A 14,659-nucleotide genomic window follows, 5' to 3' on the forward strand; every position below is an offset into this window, starting at 1 on the left:
TGTTTTATGTGCATCCGAGCCTCTTCTTTTGAAAACAAATTTCTAAGCTCAATTCTTCGTTAAGAAATTGTAAGAGAAATTTGTAAATTATTTTAATGGATGATGCCTAAACAGTCTTTTAATTCATCCGAAAACTAGTTGGGGTACTAACGAAGTGTTCTGCTTAGTTGTACAGCCTAAAGAATACATAAGTATAATAATAATAGAACCTCTTCAGTTCTGTTAAAAACCAATTTCTAAACTCAATTCTTCGTTAGGACCTTTAAATCCTAAAAGAAATATGTGAATTACAAGTATTTTAATATATGGTGTTTAAAGCTCTAAAAAGTTGTAAAATTCATCCGAAAACTAGTTGGGGTACAGCCTAATATGAACATGTAGGCAGTACATCCAGGCAAGTACATCCACCAATGCCTCTCCATCATTTGATCTTTTTCCTAAAAAGCAATCGTTTGTTGCAATTCTTTCTTTTAAACATTCCACGATTAAACAAATTATATAGTTTGGCATGCTTTTATTAATAGAACTTAAAACTTTGCCGCAATTATTCGTCTTCTTCCAACAGAATGGCCTTGAAGTTGAACGGTTGGAATGGATAGCCAGCTCCCGTATAGAATTTGCTCATAAACTCGACCCAGTGTAAGCGGAGCGTGTGGAGAAAGGCCGAAAGACCCTCCATCATGACCATAATGGCCAGGGTGAAGAACACCCAAATGGCAAAAATGATGAACACAGCTATGACACCATAATAGCCGCCTATTTGCAGACCCTCTGATAGTACCATGGTCCACAAGACCTCAGACAGCTCTACAATTATTTTAGAACCCATTAAACAAGCAATAGGATATTACAGGCTGAGTTACTCACGGGCATGAGCCAGGGACAAGGCCCACAGACGCAAATAGGAAGCTGTGTGAGAAATAGTACTCAATATATATTCAATGGTGTGTATGGCCTGATGTATCCAAACATCGCTCATCGGCTCATCGTCCTCTTCGTGATGGCCACCTTTCTCATGGGACTCGGCGACCTCGGTAATGACTACTTCGTTTTTGGTTACTTCAATCTTCTCTATAATATTATCCTCATCCACACATTTGTTCTGCAATTCCAAGATGTTGAGAAAAATGATAACATTGTCTTGTATTTTTTGATGAGCTCACCTTGCTTTTGCGCTTGCACATGATATATAAAGGCTTTCCAATTAGGATCCAGGGTATGCAGACGATCGCTACCATAAAGAACACAAGTTCCAATTCTTTCTGTGCGGGAAACATTAGAGCATCGCAGCCTGCCAGTGGAACTTCCGATTTAAACAGCACCATATCGATAAACATGATCAGAACGGAAGGCGCACAGCCGGGGGAGTTGGCTTGAACATCCGTTGTTGGACTGTACACCACCCACTTGTAGAACATCATAAAGACCATATAGCCGAACATAAGCAGCAGAAACAGGATCTGTGGCACAAACTGCAGAAAAATGTACGCCTTCTGCTTGAAGTACACAAAGTTCTCCACGGATAGACAAATACCGAAAACCATGTGCAGCACACCAAAGATGATCGACAGCTTCATTTTATAGGTATTGAGGAACACGATCTTGTTACTGGCCGATTGCCAGACAGGATCCAGTCCCATGGGATAGACACCACGTGTATCGGTCGAGGGATTGAGCGTCAGCGTGGGATTAGTCAGGACCGTTGTGCGATTATATTGCACAACCCAATGGGATCCAAACACATTGATTGACTTCGAGAACATATCGTTGTAGTGGAAACCCGTGTAGACCGCAAAAATGCCCATCAACAGAATGATATAGCGACCAGTGAAGAAAATATTCCAGATCTCTCCGCCGCGAGTTTTGGACAGACGCTTCTCATCGACGACCATCCACAAGCCCAGCAAAAAGAGAATGAAGCCGTGTCCCATGTCGCCAAACATGACAGCAAACAGGAAGGGAAAGGTGATGCAGGTATACAGACCTGGATTAACCTCGCGATATGAAGCAATTCCATACGCATCGATAAGGTTCTGAAAGCCGCGCGTAAACTTGTTGGTGCGGAAATATGTCGGCGGATCCTTCTTAGTGTCCAACACATTAATGAACGAGGGCACTGTGCTGCCCACAGATGCCGAGCCTTCGGCAAGGGCAGTCTGTACTTGTTCCAGCTCCCGCTTGGGAACCCAACCCTCACCAATTAGACACTTATTGCCCAAATCCACGTTGAACATATTGAGGGTGTGATAGATGGCCTTCATTTTCTTCACCATCACGATCCAAGAGGGCAATTGTTTCAGAACTGCGCCCAGCACGCAGTTGCGATGATCCTCGGTCTGACTGATGATCACCTTGAGGTCCTCCAGGCGTGTACGCACTCCCTTGACCATTTGGACGCGTTCCTCGTGCGAGCTGGGACAGGTATACATGGAAGCATGGAATCCGGTACATACCTTGCGAATGCGTGCCTGCAACTGATCGCCCTGAAAGAAGACGACGAAAATGCTCTTGTGGACGATATTGCCGGTGCGTGGATCCTTGACCGGTGCATCTAGATCGCAGCGTCGCACCAAAACATTGCCGTGCGAGATACGCCAGAGCATGCGCTCAAAGGCATATTCGCGCTCGCGCCTAATGACACCAGCTATAAAGCCCAGCTGGCCGGGATTCTTGGCCGGATCCTTGTGTGTACCATGACGGTTCACATCGAAGTTGTGCCCCTCCTGATCGGAAAAGAATTGCTCCGTCTTCTCCAACACTTGAATCATTTCCATTAGCTCCAGATAGTTGACCTGCAGATTGACATTATTGATGGCTAGCTCTTTAATTTCGGTCTCTGTCTTCTCCAAGTGCGATTCCAGCTCTATAATCTCCCTAGGCATTGGCGCTGGTGGATAATCGTCAATCAGGTTGACGACATTATGCCCATCCTTTACCAACTCAGTAGTTACGTAGCGTATAATGCGTTCCATTTCATCACAGCGACGCACCTCATTGATAAAACTTCTCTGCTGGGCATTCACCTCCTCGTTCATCTGCAAAGTTAATGCTTAGCAGTTATCCTTCCCGCACACTAAACACCACTTACATCTCGAAACTGCACACAGCCCACCTCACCCAGCTGGGCTATGGTCTCATAGGCAGCCTCCTGCTGCAAAAACATTTGCACCAGAGACATTTTTTCGCTCCGAAAAATGCTATCCTGCTGCTCGGAGCGAAACAAGCTGCAGCCCCAACCCCAACCACCATTCAACCTCATTTTGCCTGAAATTTGTTAACACTTCCGCACAGTTGAACGGTGACAACTGAACTGATCGTCGTGGTCAAGTGACATGACAATTGAAGCATTCGGTATATAAGGGAAGGCATGTACAACTTTCCAGGCTTATCTGACAGGTCGCATGTTTTGGATAAACTTTAGCCATACATCAACATGATGGAATAGTGGGGCTACTGATAACCCCACTATTCATTGCCTTGGTTGTTATCAGCTCAATGCATTAAAAACTCATTGGCAACCAATTAGCAAATACCAGAAACAAATCAGTCGACCACTGCAATGGGTGAACATTCCAAAAGTCTTTACATTTTGCTGCTCTCTTCTTTGCTTCAAAATATTTATTAATAATTATTTGTAACAACAAATATCAAATTATTGCTTCATCGAGTTTTGAGAATGCCAATATGAAAAGGACAAGTGAATACTTTTACAATATAGATGGAACAAAACGTGAACTGTTTAAACTAGGTAGGTTGGGTGTGGGAAGAGTACCACAATACTGACATTTTCCAAAAATAAACAAAAACGGTAGATTAACAAAAATGGACGAGCTCCAACGCAGCTCGTCAGCTGGAGGTTTGTCTTAATCCTCCTCTTCGCCGTCCAGGATGGTCTTGAAGCTGAATGGCTGGAAGGCATAGCCTAGACCCTCGTAGACTTTGCTCATGAACTCCACCCAATGCAGGCGCAGAGTGTGCAAGAAAGCCGAAAGGCCCTCCATCATAACCAGAATGGCCAATGTGAAGAGCGCCCAAGCACCAAAGATAATGAACAGAGAAATGATGGCAACGGGGCCAGATCCTCCCAGACCCTTGGACAGCACCATCTGCCACAGCACTTCGGAGAGTTCTGGAAATAAATGTAAATATTTATTTCATATTGCGCATAAATTAAAAAAAAGAATGTCAAAACACTTACGAGCATGCGCCAAGGACAGAGCCCACAAACGCAAATAGGAGGCCGTATGTGAAATGGTGCTGAGCACATATTCGATCGTGTGAATACACTGATGAATGAAAATCTCACTCATAGGTTCATCTTCGTGACCGTGAGCTCCCGCACCGGCGCTCTCATCACTGACCAGTGGCAGTGGAGTTTCCGTTTCGGCATCGCCCAACTCCATATTGCCGGTCAACTGACCATTGTGGTTGGCCTTGATTGGAAAAACAAACACAAAAACCAATTGCAAATGTGGGATAACGCCTTTGGAGAGTTTGAGCTTACATGGTGTTTGTTCTTGCGCGTCATCTGGATGTACAGCGGCTTTCCGAGCAGCATCCAAGGTATGCACACCAAAGCAATCATCACGAATGCCCGCTCCACTTCAGGCTGACTAGCATACATGTGCAAATCGCAGCCCTGAAGTTCGGTGGGTTTCTTGAACAACATCATATTGATAAACATGATGAGCACGGAGGGAGCACAGCCAGGCGTGTCGGGTTGATAGTCAGTATTAGCGGTGTATCTGAAAGCATAAATTAATCGTTCATGCAATGGGGTTTGCGCAGGAAATGGGCAAGTTTTCCGCTTACCTTATCCACTTGAAGAACATCATGAACACCATGTAGCCGAAGAGCAGCAATAGGAACAAAATCTGAGGCAAAAACTCCAGGAAAATGCTGGAATAACGCTTAAAGTGCGTATAGTTGACGACAGACATGCAAACGCCGAAGACCATGTGCAAGACACCCGTAATAATCGAGAGTTTCATTTTGTAGGTATTAAGGAAAATAATCTTGTTCTGGGCCAACTGCCAGACGGGATCCAGGCCTATTGGATAGACACCATTCACAGAATAGCGAGGCGGCAGCTGAAGATGTTTATTGGACAGCACCGTAGATTCGTTGTAAGGTGCAAACCAAGTCGAGCCGAATATGTTCATCGACTTCGAGAAGACATCGTTATAGATGAAGCCAGTGTAGCAGGAGAACAGACCCATCAGCAGAATGATGTAGCGACCGCCAAAGAAGATGTTCCAGATTTCTCCGCCATTGCGAACGCGACTGAGCTTACGCTCCCAGATAACCATCCAGGCGCCAAACAAAACCAATATGAGTCCGTGACCCAAATCGCCAAACATCACGGCGAACAGGAAGGGGAATGTAATGCACGTATACAGAGCCGGATTGACCTCGCGATACGAGGCAACACCGTAGGCGTCGATCAAATTCTGGAAGCCGCGAGTGAATTTATTTGTACGATTGAAAGTTGGCGGCATTTCGTTCGTGTCGATGACATTCAGGAACGATGGAATGGTGCTGCCAACGGCTGCGCTGCCATCTGACAACGCCTTCTGCACAATTGGCAAGTCCTTGGTTGGTACCCAGCACTCGCCAATAAGGCACTTCTTGGTCACATCCATATTGAACAGATTGAGCGTGTGGTAGATGGCCTTCATCTTCTTGACCATGATGGACCACGAGGGCAAATTCTTTGCGACGGTGTTAAGCACACGACTGCGATGATCCTCAGTCTGGCTGAGCACCAATTTCAGATCCTCCAAACGCGTCCGCACATTCTTGACCATTTCGTCGCGTTCGTTATGCGAACTGGGACAAGGATAGAGTGAGGCATGGAAGCCAGTGCACACCTTCTTGATGCGATTCTTCAGCTGCTCGCCCTGGAAGAAGGCCACAAAGACGGTCTTGTAGATGGGATGACCAGTGGCGGGATCCTTCAGAGGCTCATCCAAATCCGAGCGCTTCAGGAAGACATTGCCACGGGAAATGCGCCACAACATGCGCTCGAAGGCAAAGACACGCTCACGATTGATAACACCGGCGACAAAGCCGAGACGTCCACGATGCTGGGCACTCGCATCCTCAATACCAGTACCACGATTGCTCGAATCCAGGTTTAGCACTTCCTGGTCGGAGAAGAAGCCCTGCGTATTCTCCAACACCTTACGCAGTTCGGTCAGCTCCAAATAGTTGGACTTCATGTTCACCTCATTCTGCGCCAACTCAAGCATTTCTGTTTCCGTCTTCTCCAGATGCGCTTCCAGATCAATGATCTCGCGTGGATTCGGCGCTCGTGGAATATCATCCTGAATGTCGGGCAATACAATGCCATCCCGCTTGATTTCGGTCTCAATGTACCGAATCTTGCGCTCCAACTCATCACAGCGACGGACCTCGTTGACGAACTTACGCTGGAACGCATTAACGCTGCTGTTCAACTGTGGAAGAGAGTATAGGGATTGTGGGTAGGGTCAAAATTTCTGTTCAAGTTGTTTATATTATGTTGCTTACGTCACGGAACTGCACACAGCCGGTTTCGCCGAGCTCAGAGACGGATGAGTATGCGGCCTCCGGTTGTATAAACATCTGGCATAATGCCATTGCCTCACTACGGAACATGTCCCCCATCTTGGCGACTTCTTATGCTCCCCTTACCCTGCAAGAAATGAGAAAGTAGAGGGCGTGAGGGTTAGTGAACATTCTGCAGACATGCAATTAAAACACAAAAACAAATAGACCAACAACAACCGTTGGCGAGACGACAAAAATAAAAGATATATGTACTTGTATAGAGAACTGGTCTGGTTCTTTTTTCCTCGTCTGACCCTTCATTGTCTGGCTTTGGCTTTTTCTTTAAGCAACATGGTTGATATATATGTATGTATGTATGTGTGCATATGTATTTATTTATATATATTATCTATATACATATTTGTGGCCTATAAACTATGCAAAACCCCGGTAATTCTCAGGAATTCATCGGTTGTTTCCCTTCAAAACAATTTGGACTTGTTTATTGGATTATCTTTTCTTTTTGTTTATTTTTATATGCGTAGGTTTTCTTTTAAATTTATTTAAATACGCATTGTAGCATGTCTGCTATATTATGTGCTAGCCATAAATACCTATATTTATGTAATTTTTTGTTTAGCTTATCACCTAGGAAGTGTGTAACTTACAAACGTGCTTACACTATCTATGACGTACACCCAAGGGGAAAAGATATGCTTGAAAGTAAGTACAATGTCCAGCCATCGATATCTCTTGAACCATAACAGCTAGCCATATATACTTGTGTAATTTATATGCAGACTAAATGTCTAATAAACAATACTTACTACTAAATAGCTTCGTTATTTTTTCAAAGAATCCGATGCGATTTGTGGAAAGAACCTCCTTAGTAGCAACATATTTTTTTTTTTGACTACTAACATTGTCTTACGAACAATATACAGTGAAAACTACCTTAATGGACAGCTCTTTTATCCGGACACTCTCTTCGGCCGACACTTTCAAAACAAATATCGTTGTTTCAAGTATTTAAGTATCCCCTTAAGTTAAAACTCCCCATGGGCGGACAAAAATTGGCCGACAGCGAGTGTCCGACCAAGAGAGTTTTCCCTGTATACTACAAGTATATGTATGAATATCAAATAACGGCAGAAGGAAGAGTCGCGCTCATAAATTCCTAATAAAGGGTATGCACGAATCAAATGTTGGAACTTTTTTGTTGCCATTGCATTTTCGAGTTGACAAAACGCTGGCACACGTGCCAAGTGAAACGGCAGCAATCGGCCGGAATCCCCTGCTTCCGCCCCCGCCACTCCATAGAAGTCAAACATGTTTATCAGTTAAGTAGTCTGCACTGCAAGGGTTAACCACAAAACTCTGCTCGCTCTGATTAAACAAATTAAATGATAATTGTCGTTTTATCAAAAACCGTCCCGTTTGACAAATACTTGTACAGTCTGTTCGGCCCTTTCTGTTTTGCTTCAAATCACCGGCACTCTGATAATGCAAGTGATTAATGTTTTTCGATTCAATATTAGTGCACTATATACATATGTATATACACATGAGTACATATGTAAGTGACGTTGTGGCTGCGAGTAGGGTTCGTAGCAAGTAGTCGATTAGTTGGTAGCAACTTTTGGCCAAAATGTATACAAGGTTTGTTGTGACATCATCATCGTAATGCTAGACAAACAAACAGTCAACGACATCGACGCAACAACCACAAATATGTTTCGATATACACACATACATACATACATATGTATGTACAGATATGCATATGCATGTGTGTGAATAATTGTACAACAAAATAACGCCGCCGCTAACAATGATGACAACAAAATAGGCGACGGCAGCCGTGCGCACATTATCGAACTTTAATGGGCGACTTTCATGGTACGTCCAAGAATTAGCTTTTGCTTTGTGGTGGAAATAAAATGTTTACGATATAGACCGTTTCTGGTACACTGCTGTTTAATTGATTAGAAACGGTAGTTCAATTATTAACCCTATTACTGTAATTATTTCGTTTGCTAAAGGTCACAATTTATTTTGAATTTAAACTCTTTTTTTTCAATTCTTTTAGATAATACCCATATAGATAAAAGCTTTCTATTTGCCTTTTTTCCGCTATATCTACCAATCTTTGTAAAATCTATTTTTTTATTTCAAATTAACTGTAAACACATAGTTCGAATTGCAAACTAATTATTTTAAAGATTTTAATTTCAAAAGGAGAAATATATCGAAAAAATCGATTTCTGCATTAATTTTTCATTAAGTAATATGTGGCTTTAAATAGATTGTGTATGAGACGCCTAAAAATATTACTATATTTTGATAATGTACATACAAAAAATATTTTTGAAATAGTTACTTCTTGATGCTTTGTTTGCCGGCTCATGGTCATTTGGATATTTTTTAAAACATCGTCAAAAATTAAGACAGTATTTCTAATTTCAAAGCATTCAATTATCTAACTTTTTAATTTTAACAAAAACATTCAGAAATTCCCATAAAGGGATATCACATGCCCGAAAAGCTGTGTACTATTATATGCAATTTAAATTTAGTTCATTTGTTATCATGGGTTTTTATGGGTTTATTTTTATTCTAGACACTTAAGTTGCGTCGGCAAGCAGTCTGGAAAATCCCAACGCCCATAGAAAACCTTTAAAAAGTACCGCTTGGAATCGGAAACCATAAATGCAACTTTCTAAAGAAGCTTATTATTAACAAATACAGCTGAAGATCGGTTATCAAAACCAAAGAGGACAAGTTTAGCTCAAACTCCGAGAAGTTAGATGGATGTAATGTGAAAACGCCCACAGCAGCTATAAGTGTACTATAAAAATTCTTAGAAAGCTAGACTGGTCCTGGTATTTCACCTACAAAACCTTACTACAACAGTAATCAAAAGTTAAAGAGTTTTCTCTACTTTAAGTAGAATAGAATAAAATATCTACACCGACGAAAATTAAAATGTTTGAATGATTTTACAAATATGTCCTCATTTAACTGGGATTTTCATTTATTCGTCTTTTTTATCGTTTTACCGAGCCATACGGATAAATAAATATATAAGTATATATGTATGTAGAAGTATTTAAGATAATAATACAAAATATACCCGCTGTTATACAAAAGAATTGCGCAGTGGAATTAGAAATTCATAAAAGTATATAAGGTTCCAAGATATCTTTATTCACAAATGCACCGCTTTAGCGAATAAATTTATCAGCAAGCCCTGCTTATATAATTAAACATGAAACTTGTTTAAATTTGAGCTTGGAAAGCACAATTTCAAACTGCGATAAAATGAAATATTTAAAATAAATAAAGGAACACGGATCATATGTATGTACATATGTACGAGTATATAGCTGTTTGTTGTTGTTTGGGATTGAAGAATGACTAAATATTGAATGAATTGAATCCGCAGGTCCGCCATAACTGTTGTTTGCAATCAGATGAGCACCACTGTGTCAATTCTTTATATAAAAATAGGCACGGTTTATTGCACCTCGTCTAAATCATTTGTAAATGCGACGCTCAAATAATAATGTATGTATGCCCGTCTACACATGTACATACGTATGTATTAGTATATAAGTATGTACACAAAATATTTGCTGCTCTTGGATGTTAGCCAAAGCATAGAACGGACCATAAGGTGTTCAGCTTGCGTACATACATACATACAAGTATAGTATCTACTATGTATACATGTACGTATGTCTATAGACCAGATCGAGGCAGTTTGATTCGGCTAATTAACGTATGGAATTTCTCTAGGGAAAAACTTCATTTATACATATACATATGTGTACATTTATATGTATGTACATATAAACGATTATGTACAATGTGTGTTTTGGTGGCGACCACCAGATATTCATTTTTTATTAATTGTTGGAAGTTTTTATTAAGTGCGCACAGCAGCTCTTGAAAATGGAACAGTTTGTTTGGTATGTACATATGTATGTATGTATCTACATATGCACACATGTACATACATACTATACATATATGTATATAAAATAAAAAGGCAAAAAATGTATCATTTGTCGCCAACGCCCGTTTAAATTGTTTATAAATACTGATGACTAAGCACCCGTCTCCTATTAAGCGTTCCTTGTTTATTTAGCTATGGCTCTGTATATGTATGTATGTATGTATATACTTGTATGTACATACATATGTATATTGTATATTGCTTTACGATTTCTGCTGACATTATTTTTTATCACACCGAAACGCTTTTGATGTTGAGTTTACTTGATTAAAGTTTTTATTTATTTATGTAAACATACATACATGTACATATGTACATACATATAGGAATTCTTATTATCACCAGCTTTGTATTGCAATGATAGGTAGGGCGCATAAATAACGCCGATTTCATTACGGTCCTAATTGTTGGGCAGTAAATAAGTTTAATTTTTCCAATAAACGCCTGTTATTCGTTGCAAATTATGACACCCAATTAACAGTAGCAAAACAAACACAAACACACACAGAAATTAGATGGTCATACAAACACATGTATGTATGTATGTATATACATAGATATACATACATATGTATCTGAATATAGTATATGTATGTAAAATTGTGTGTAGATTTACGTGGAACTACTTTAATTTACACTGCCAGGCAATGTGCACTTTGCAAGTATGTGGAATAATAATAAACTTCTGTCGGAAATTGATTAGCATTTGTTGTTTCTAGAGCCACAGGTCGATTTGTTTTTGCGAAAATACTGCGTTTTTTTTTTGTGGCTGCTTACAAGTTATTCATTTTTATTAAACGTCATTCGTTAAAGTTGCTTTGCTACTCGCCTTGTTATTGCTATATTTTTACTCAATATTTTTTATGTTTATTTGCAAATGAATAAAAAAAATAATATTATTCGTTCAATTCCAGGTAAACACGCACGCAACTAAAACCAACTGTAAACCAGTCCGACTTCAAAACAACAACTAAACAAACCGCTGCGCCTGGCCGGCTCTCTTTCTCTTACTTTGGTCTCTCGGTCTCCAGTCAGCCGTTAACTTTGCCTTTCCGTTGGTCACTTTTGAGTGAGCAGTGAGTAGTGAGAGTAGAGAGTGTAAGTATATGTTTGCATGTCACCACATAGCAATATACAAACAAACATACATAAAAATGTTCACGCGGTTTTATATACACACACACATACATACATACATATGTTGGCTTGCGTGCCTTTCGTGTTTTTTTTTTGTTTTTGGTTTTGTTTCGTTAATCGAAATACTAATGTGGGTGAGCCTGCAGCTCGAATTTGTGACGTACTCATAGATACTTGTACATATGTATGTACATTAGGCAGCATTAGTTTTTTGCCGATCCTAAACGGAAAGTGTGTCTTTATTCTACTAATGAAATATTTTTTAAATTGTCCTCGTTTGCATTATTTTAGATATGTAAGTGTACATATTTGTTTCAAATATTAAATGTCCAAAAAGAGTTTTAAAAGTGCCTAATTAGATAATTAATTTTAGTTAATTTCTAATCACTCTAATCTTTTAACATATATGAAATTAAAAGTTTTTAAGCTTTAGATTATTGCCACTAAACAGTTATTTTATCCGAACAATATTGCTTTTCCTTCATTGAACATTTTTCTTTTAATTTTTACAATAAACATTTGAAAATATTAATTCTCGAACGTTTATACTTTCTGTTGTTTCTATTGTTCTTTTATTCGTGAAACTTGAGTCCGTCCAGTAAACTATGCTCTTTAGTGTAGTCTGCCCAATCGCGCGCGACCGTTCAGCTGTAACGCTGACGCCCTAGCAATAGTGTGAGTTTCCACCACCCTTCCCGCACTCCTGACTAGCTCTGACTGCACCCTAAAAGCTAGCACGCGATAGCGGACGCCCATGTCTTTGTCGTCGTCCGACTCAAAACATCGGCTACATCTAAAGTTAAATTGTAGTATATCCTTTACGCGAAGAATGAACGAACGCGCAAAAAGGCAAGAGAAGGCGTGGCAGACCATAGACGAATCGATAAAAAAAAAACGTCCGTCTGTCCGACCATATGAGTTTGGAGAGCTTACTAGGTAGGGGCACCAAACTAAACATGTTTTATAGCTTTTATAGCTGCTTATATAGCTTACTAGGCTAACTTGTTGGTTTTATTATGCCTCATCATAATCGTAAGTTTTATTAATATCGGCTAATCATATAGTACCTTAATATAAGCTACTGATGCAATATACTAGTTTATACTGTGACAGAGAGAGGTGTGGCTACAGGGTATACAAGAGTCGGGCTCGCGCGACCTTAACTTGTTTTTTCATTTTTTTTTTTTTGCTTCTCGCGCCGAGGCCTTTGGGTTCTCAATATGCTGCGCTCTCCGGGCGTATTTTGTGCGTTCGCAGCTTTTTTATTTGTTAATTTGTATTATTACTTTTATTATGTTTATTTTTATGACATTTTTCATTGCCCATGCCCTGGGGGGGTGAGGAGTGTGTGGAAAGTAATTAAGAATTTCGCTTTGTATAGGCACCCCACATCATTTATTTAAGGCAATTGTCGCACATTCGATTTTTAAAATTGCCATTCAATTGAACTAATACAGACGAACAGCCGAGGAGCCTTCAGAAAGCAATGCACTGCAGTGGCGGCATGAAAAGCTGGAAAATCTGTTTCGTTAGGCTGCTAAGCTTCACAGTCTGACGTCAGAATGCGGGTCTGCTGATAAGGCAGGCGGCACGCAGCCAAGAAAGTTAGTTGCATAAGTGGCTGCGCTCGACTCGAGCACCTCTGAAGCGCCTAATAAACCAAAAATCTGATAAGTATCGGGCACTTCAAATGGGATACCACGACAAATTGGGTATGGACGATTTGAAGGCGATTTAATTCATAAACAAATGTACGATTGACTCAATTTTATATTTTTCATTGATTGATTGATTGAAATGGAGTGTGTGCGTAGTTTATTATTTTTCCAAAGGCCCATAAATAATAATTCAATGAAATTTATTGCCCCCATATGAGGAAGCTATTTCAAGATAATTTTAAATGATGGATTATAGGTATAAACATTTGTAGGAGAGATGTTGGCTCTACAAATCCGATTTCTACTAGAAGTTTTGGCAAGTTTTAGCCAGTCGAGAAGAGATCACATGATACGGTAGCTACCGACTACGATTGCATAAAACTTAAACTCTCTTTGTGACGCCACTGGGCGAGCTACTGAACAAACACAGGCATACACACACACAGGCGCATATACATATCTACATGCTCGCCTCGAACTGCTGACTAACGAGCAGTATGCGTGACTGAGATGCACACACACACACACACAAACATGCACTGAGCTGCTCTCGCAGGTATCACTGGTTTTGTTGGTAACGCTGGCAGGTGGTGGTGGTGGTGGGAGCGCCAACACAAAGCACTGCGTTGACAAGAGGCGCACGACCAACCAGCAGTCGCCAGTCGGTGGCCGCTCACATGACCCCCCATCGGAGCTCAAACTGAACACTGGCTAGAACCGATCACGTGCTTTGTTTTTTCAGTGCGAAAAATACGATTATTTTCATGAAAATTACTGCAATTTGCGCGCACTTTGGCACGTGTTCTTAGCAGTTTCCCCGCATATTTTCCACAACTTACTACTGTCACTAAACATGACGTAGTTCTTTTTTTATTTCCTTGAAGAAGGTTTTTAGAACTGTGAAGATCACCTTGAAACACACGATTTTCTGGTTTAATTTTTTTCGCACTTTATTTTTGCTGTCGTTTTATTGTTTGCCCATTTGTTTGTAGTATTTTTGGTGATTTTGTTTCGCTTACCTTCGCAGCACCAACGACAAATTCAAGATACCCAGCGGTACGTGCGTTAAATTTAGAACTTGTTTTTTCTTATTTCTTATTTGTCGCTGTTGGTGTTACAAAACGATCTCCGGCGAAATGAATTGGTAGACGTCTGGTCAGCACCAGCGCTCGCTCGCTTGTGATTTTTGCATTCAGCTGGCGCCCAACTTGAAGTGTTGTGGATGTAGTAGTAGGAGCTTGTGTTCTCTCGCTCTCTCTCTCTCTCAGCGAGAAGTACTTTATCTTTGTAAGTGTTGGAGTATTGTGACTCTGTC

General features: G+C 40.5%; 2 protein-coding genes across 2 annotated transcripts; both read right to left on the reverse strand.

Annotated features, from left to right (window-relative positions):
- Window positions 1–499: 499 nt before the first annotated feature.
- LOC115621346 (V-type proton ATPase 116 kDa subunit a) lies at window positions 500–3,227 on the reverse strand. Its single transcript, XM_030514966.1, has 4 exons — window positions 3,089–3,227; window positions 1,164–3,035; window positions 868–1,102; window positions 500–807 (listed from the first exon to the last, which is right to left on the reverse strand). The coding sequence occupies exons 1-4, from the start codon at window positions 3,176–3,178 to the stop codon at window positions 545–547; spliced, it is 2,460 nt and encodes an 819-aa protein (XP_030370826.1). The 5' UTR covers window positions 3,179–3,227; the 3' UTR covers window positions 500–544.
- Window positions 3,228–3,587: 360 nt separating this feature from the next.
- LOC115620680 (V-type proton ATPase 116 kDa subunit a) lies at window positions 3,588–14,522 on the reverse strand. The gene is made up of 6 exons (XM_030514046.1): window positions 14,364–14,522; window positions 6,532–6,676; window positions 4,813–6,458; window positions 4,505–4,745; window positions 4,199–4,433; window positions 3,588–4,129 (listed from the first exon to the last, which is right to left on the reverse strand). The coding sequence occupies exons 2-6, from the start codon at window positions 6,646–6,648 to the stop codon at window positions 3,864–3,866; spliced, it is 2,505 nt and encodes an 834-aa protein (XP_030369906.1). The 5' UTR covers window positions 6,649–6,676; window positions 14,364–14,522; the 3' UTR covers window positions 3,588–3,863.
- Between the last annotated feature and the right edge of the window lie 137 nt (window positions 14,523–14,659).

This window comes from Scaptodrosophila lebanonensis, unplaced genomic scaffold, assembly GCF_003285725.1.
Source record: "Scaptodrosophila lebanonensis strain 11010-0011.00,11010-0021.00 unplaced genomic scaffold, SlebRS2 tig00000024-arrow-pilon, whole genome shotgun sequence".
NCBI classification, from domain to species: domain Eukaryota; kingdom Metazoa; phylum Arthropoda; class Insecta; order Diptera; family Drosophilidae; genus Scaptodrosophila; species Scaptodrosophila lebanonensis.

Coding starts and splice junctions, on each gene's coding strand:
- LOC115620680 (XM_030514046.1), bottom strand. CDS start 6,648: ATGGGGGACATGTTCCGTAGTGAGGCAATGGCATTATGCCAGATGTTT. Junction 4,746..4,812: donor ATGTTCTTCAAGTGGATAAG/GTAAGCGGAAAA, acceptor TTATGCTTTCAG/ATACACCGCTAATACTGACT. Junction 4,130..4,198: donor TCTGTCCTTGGCGCATGCTC/GTAAGTGTTTTG, acceptor ATTTATTTCCAG/AACTCTCCGAAGTGCTGTGG.
- LOC115621346 (XM_030514966.1), bottom strand. CDS start 3,178: ATGTCTCTGGTGCAAATGTTTTTGCAGCAGGAGGCTGCCTATGAGACC. Junction 3,036..3,088: donor GCTGTGTGCAGTTTCGAGAT/GTAAGTGGTGTT, acceptor TTAACTTTGCAG/ATGAACGAGGAGGTGAATGC. Junction 808..867: donor CTTGTCCCTGGCTCATGCCC/GTGAGTAACTCA, acceptor AAATAATTGTAG/AGCTGTCTGAGGTCTTGTGG.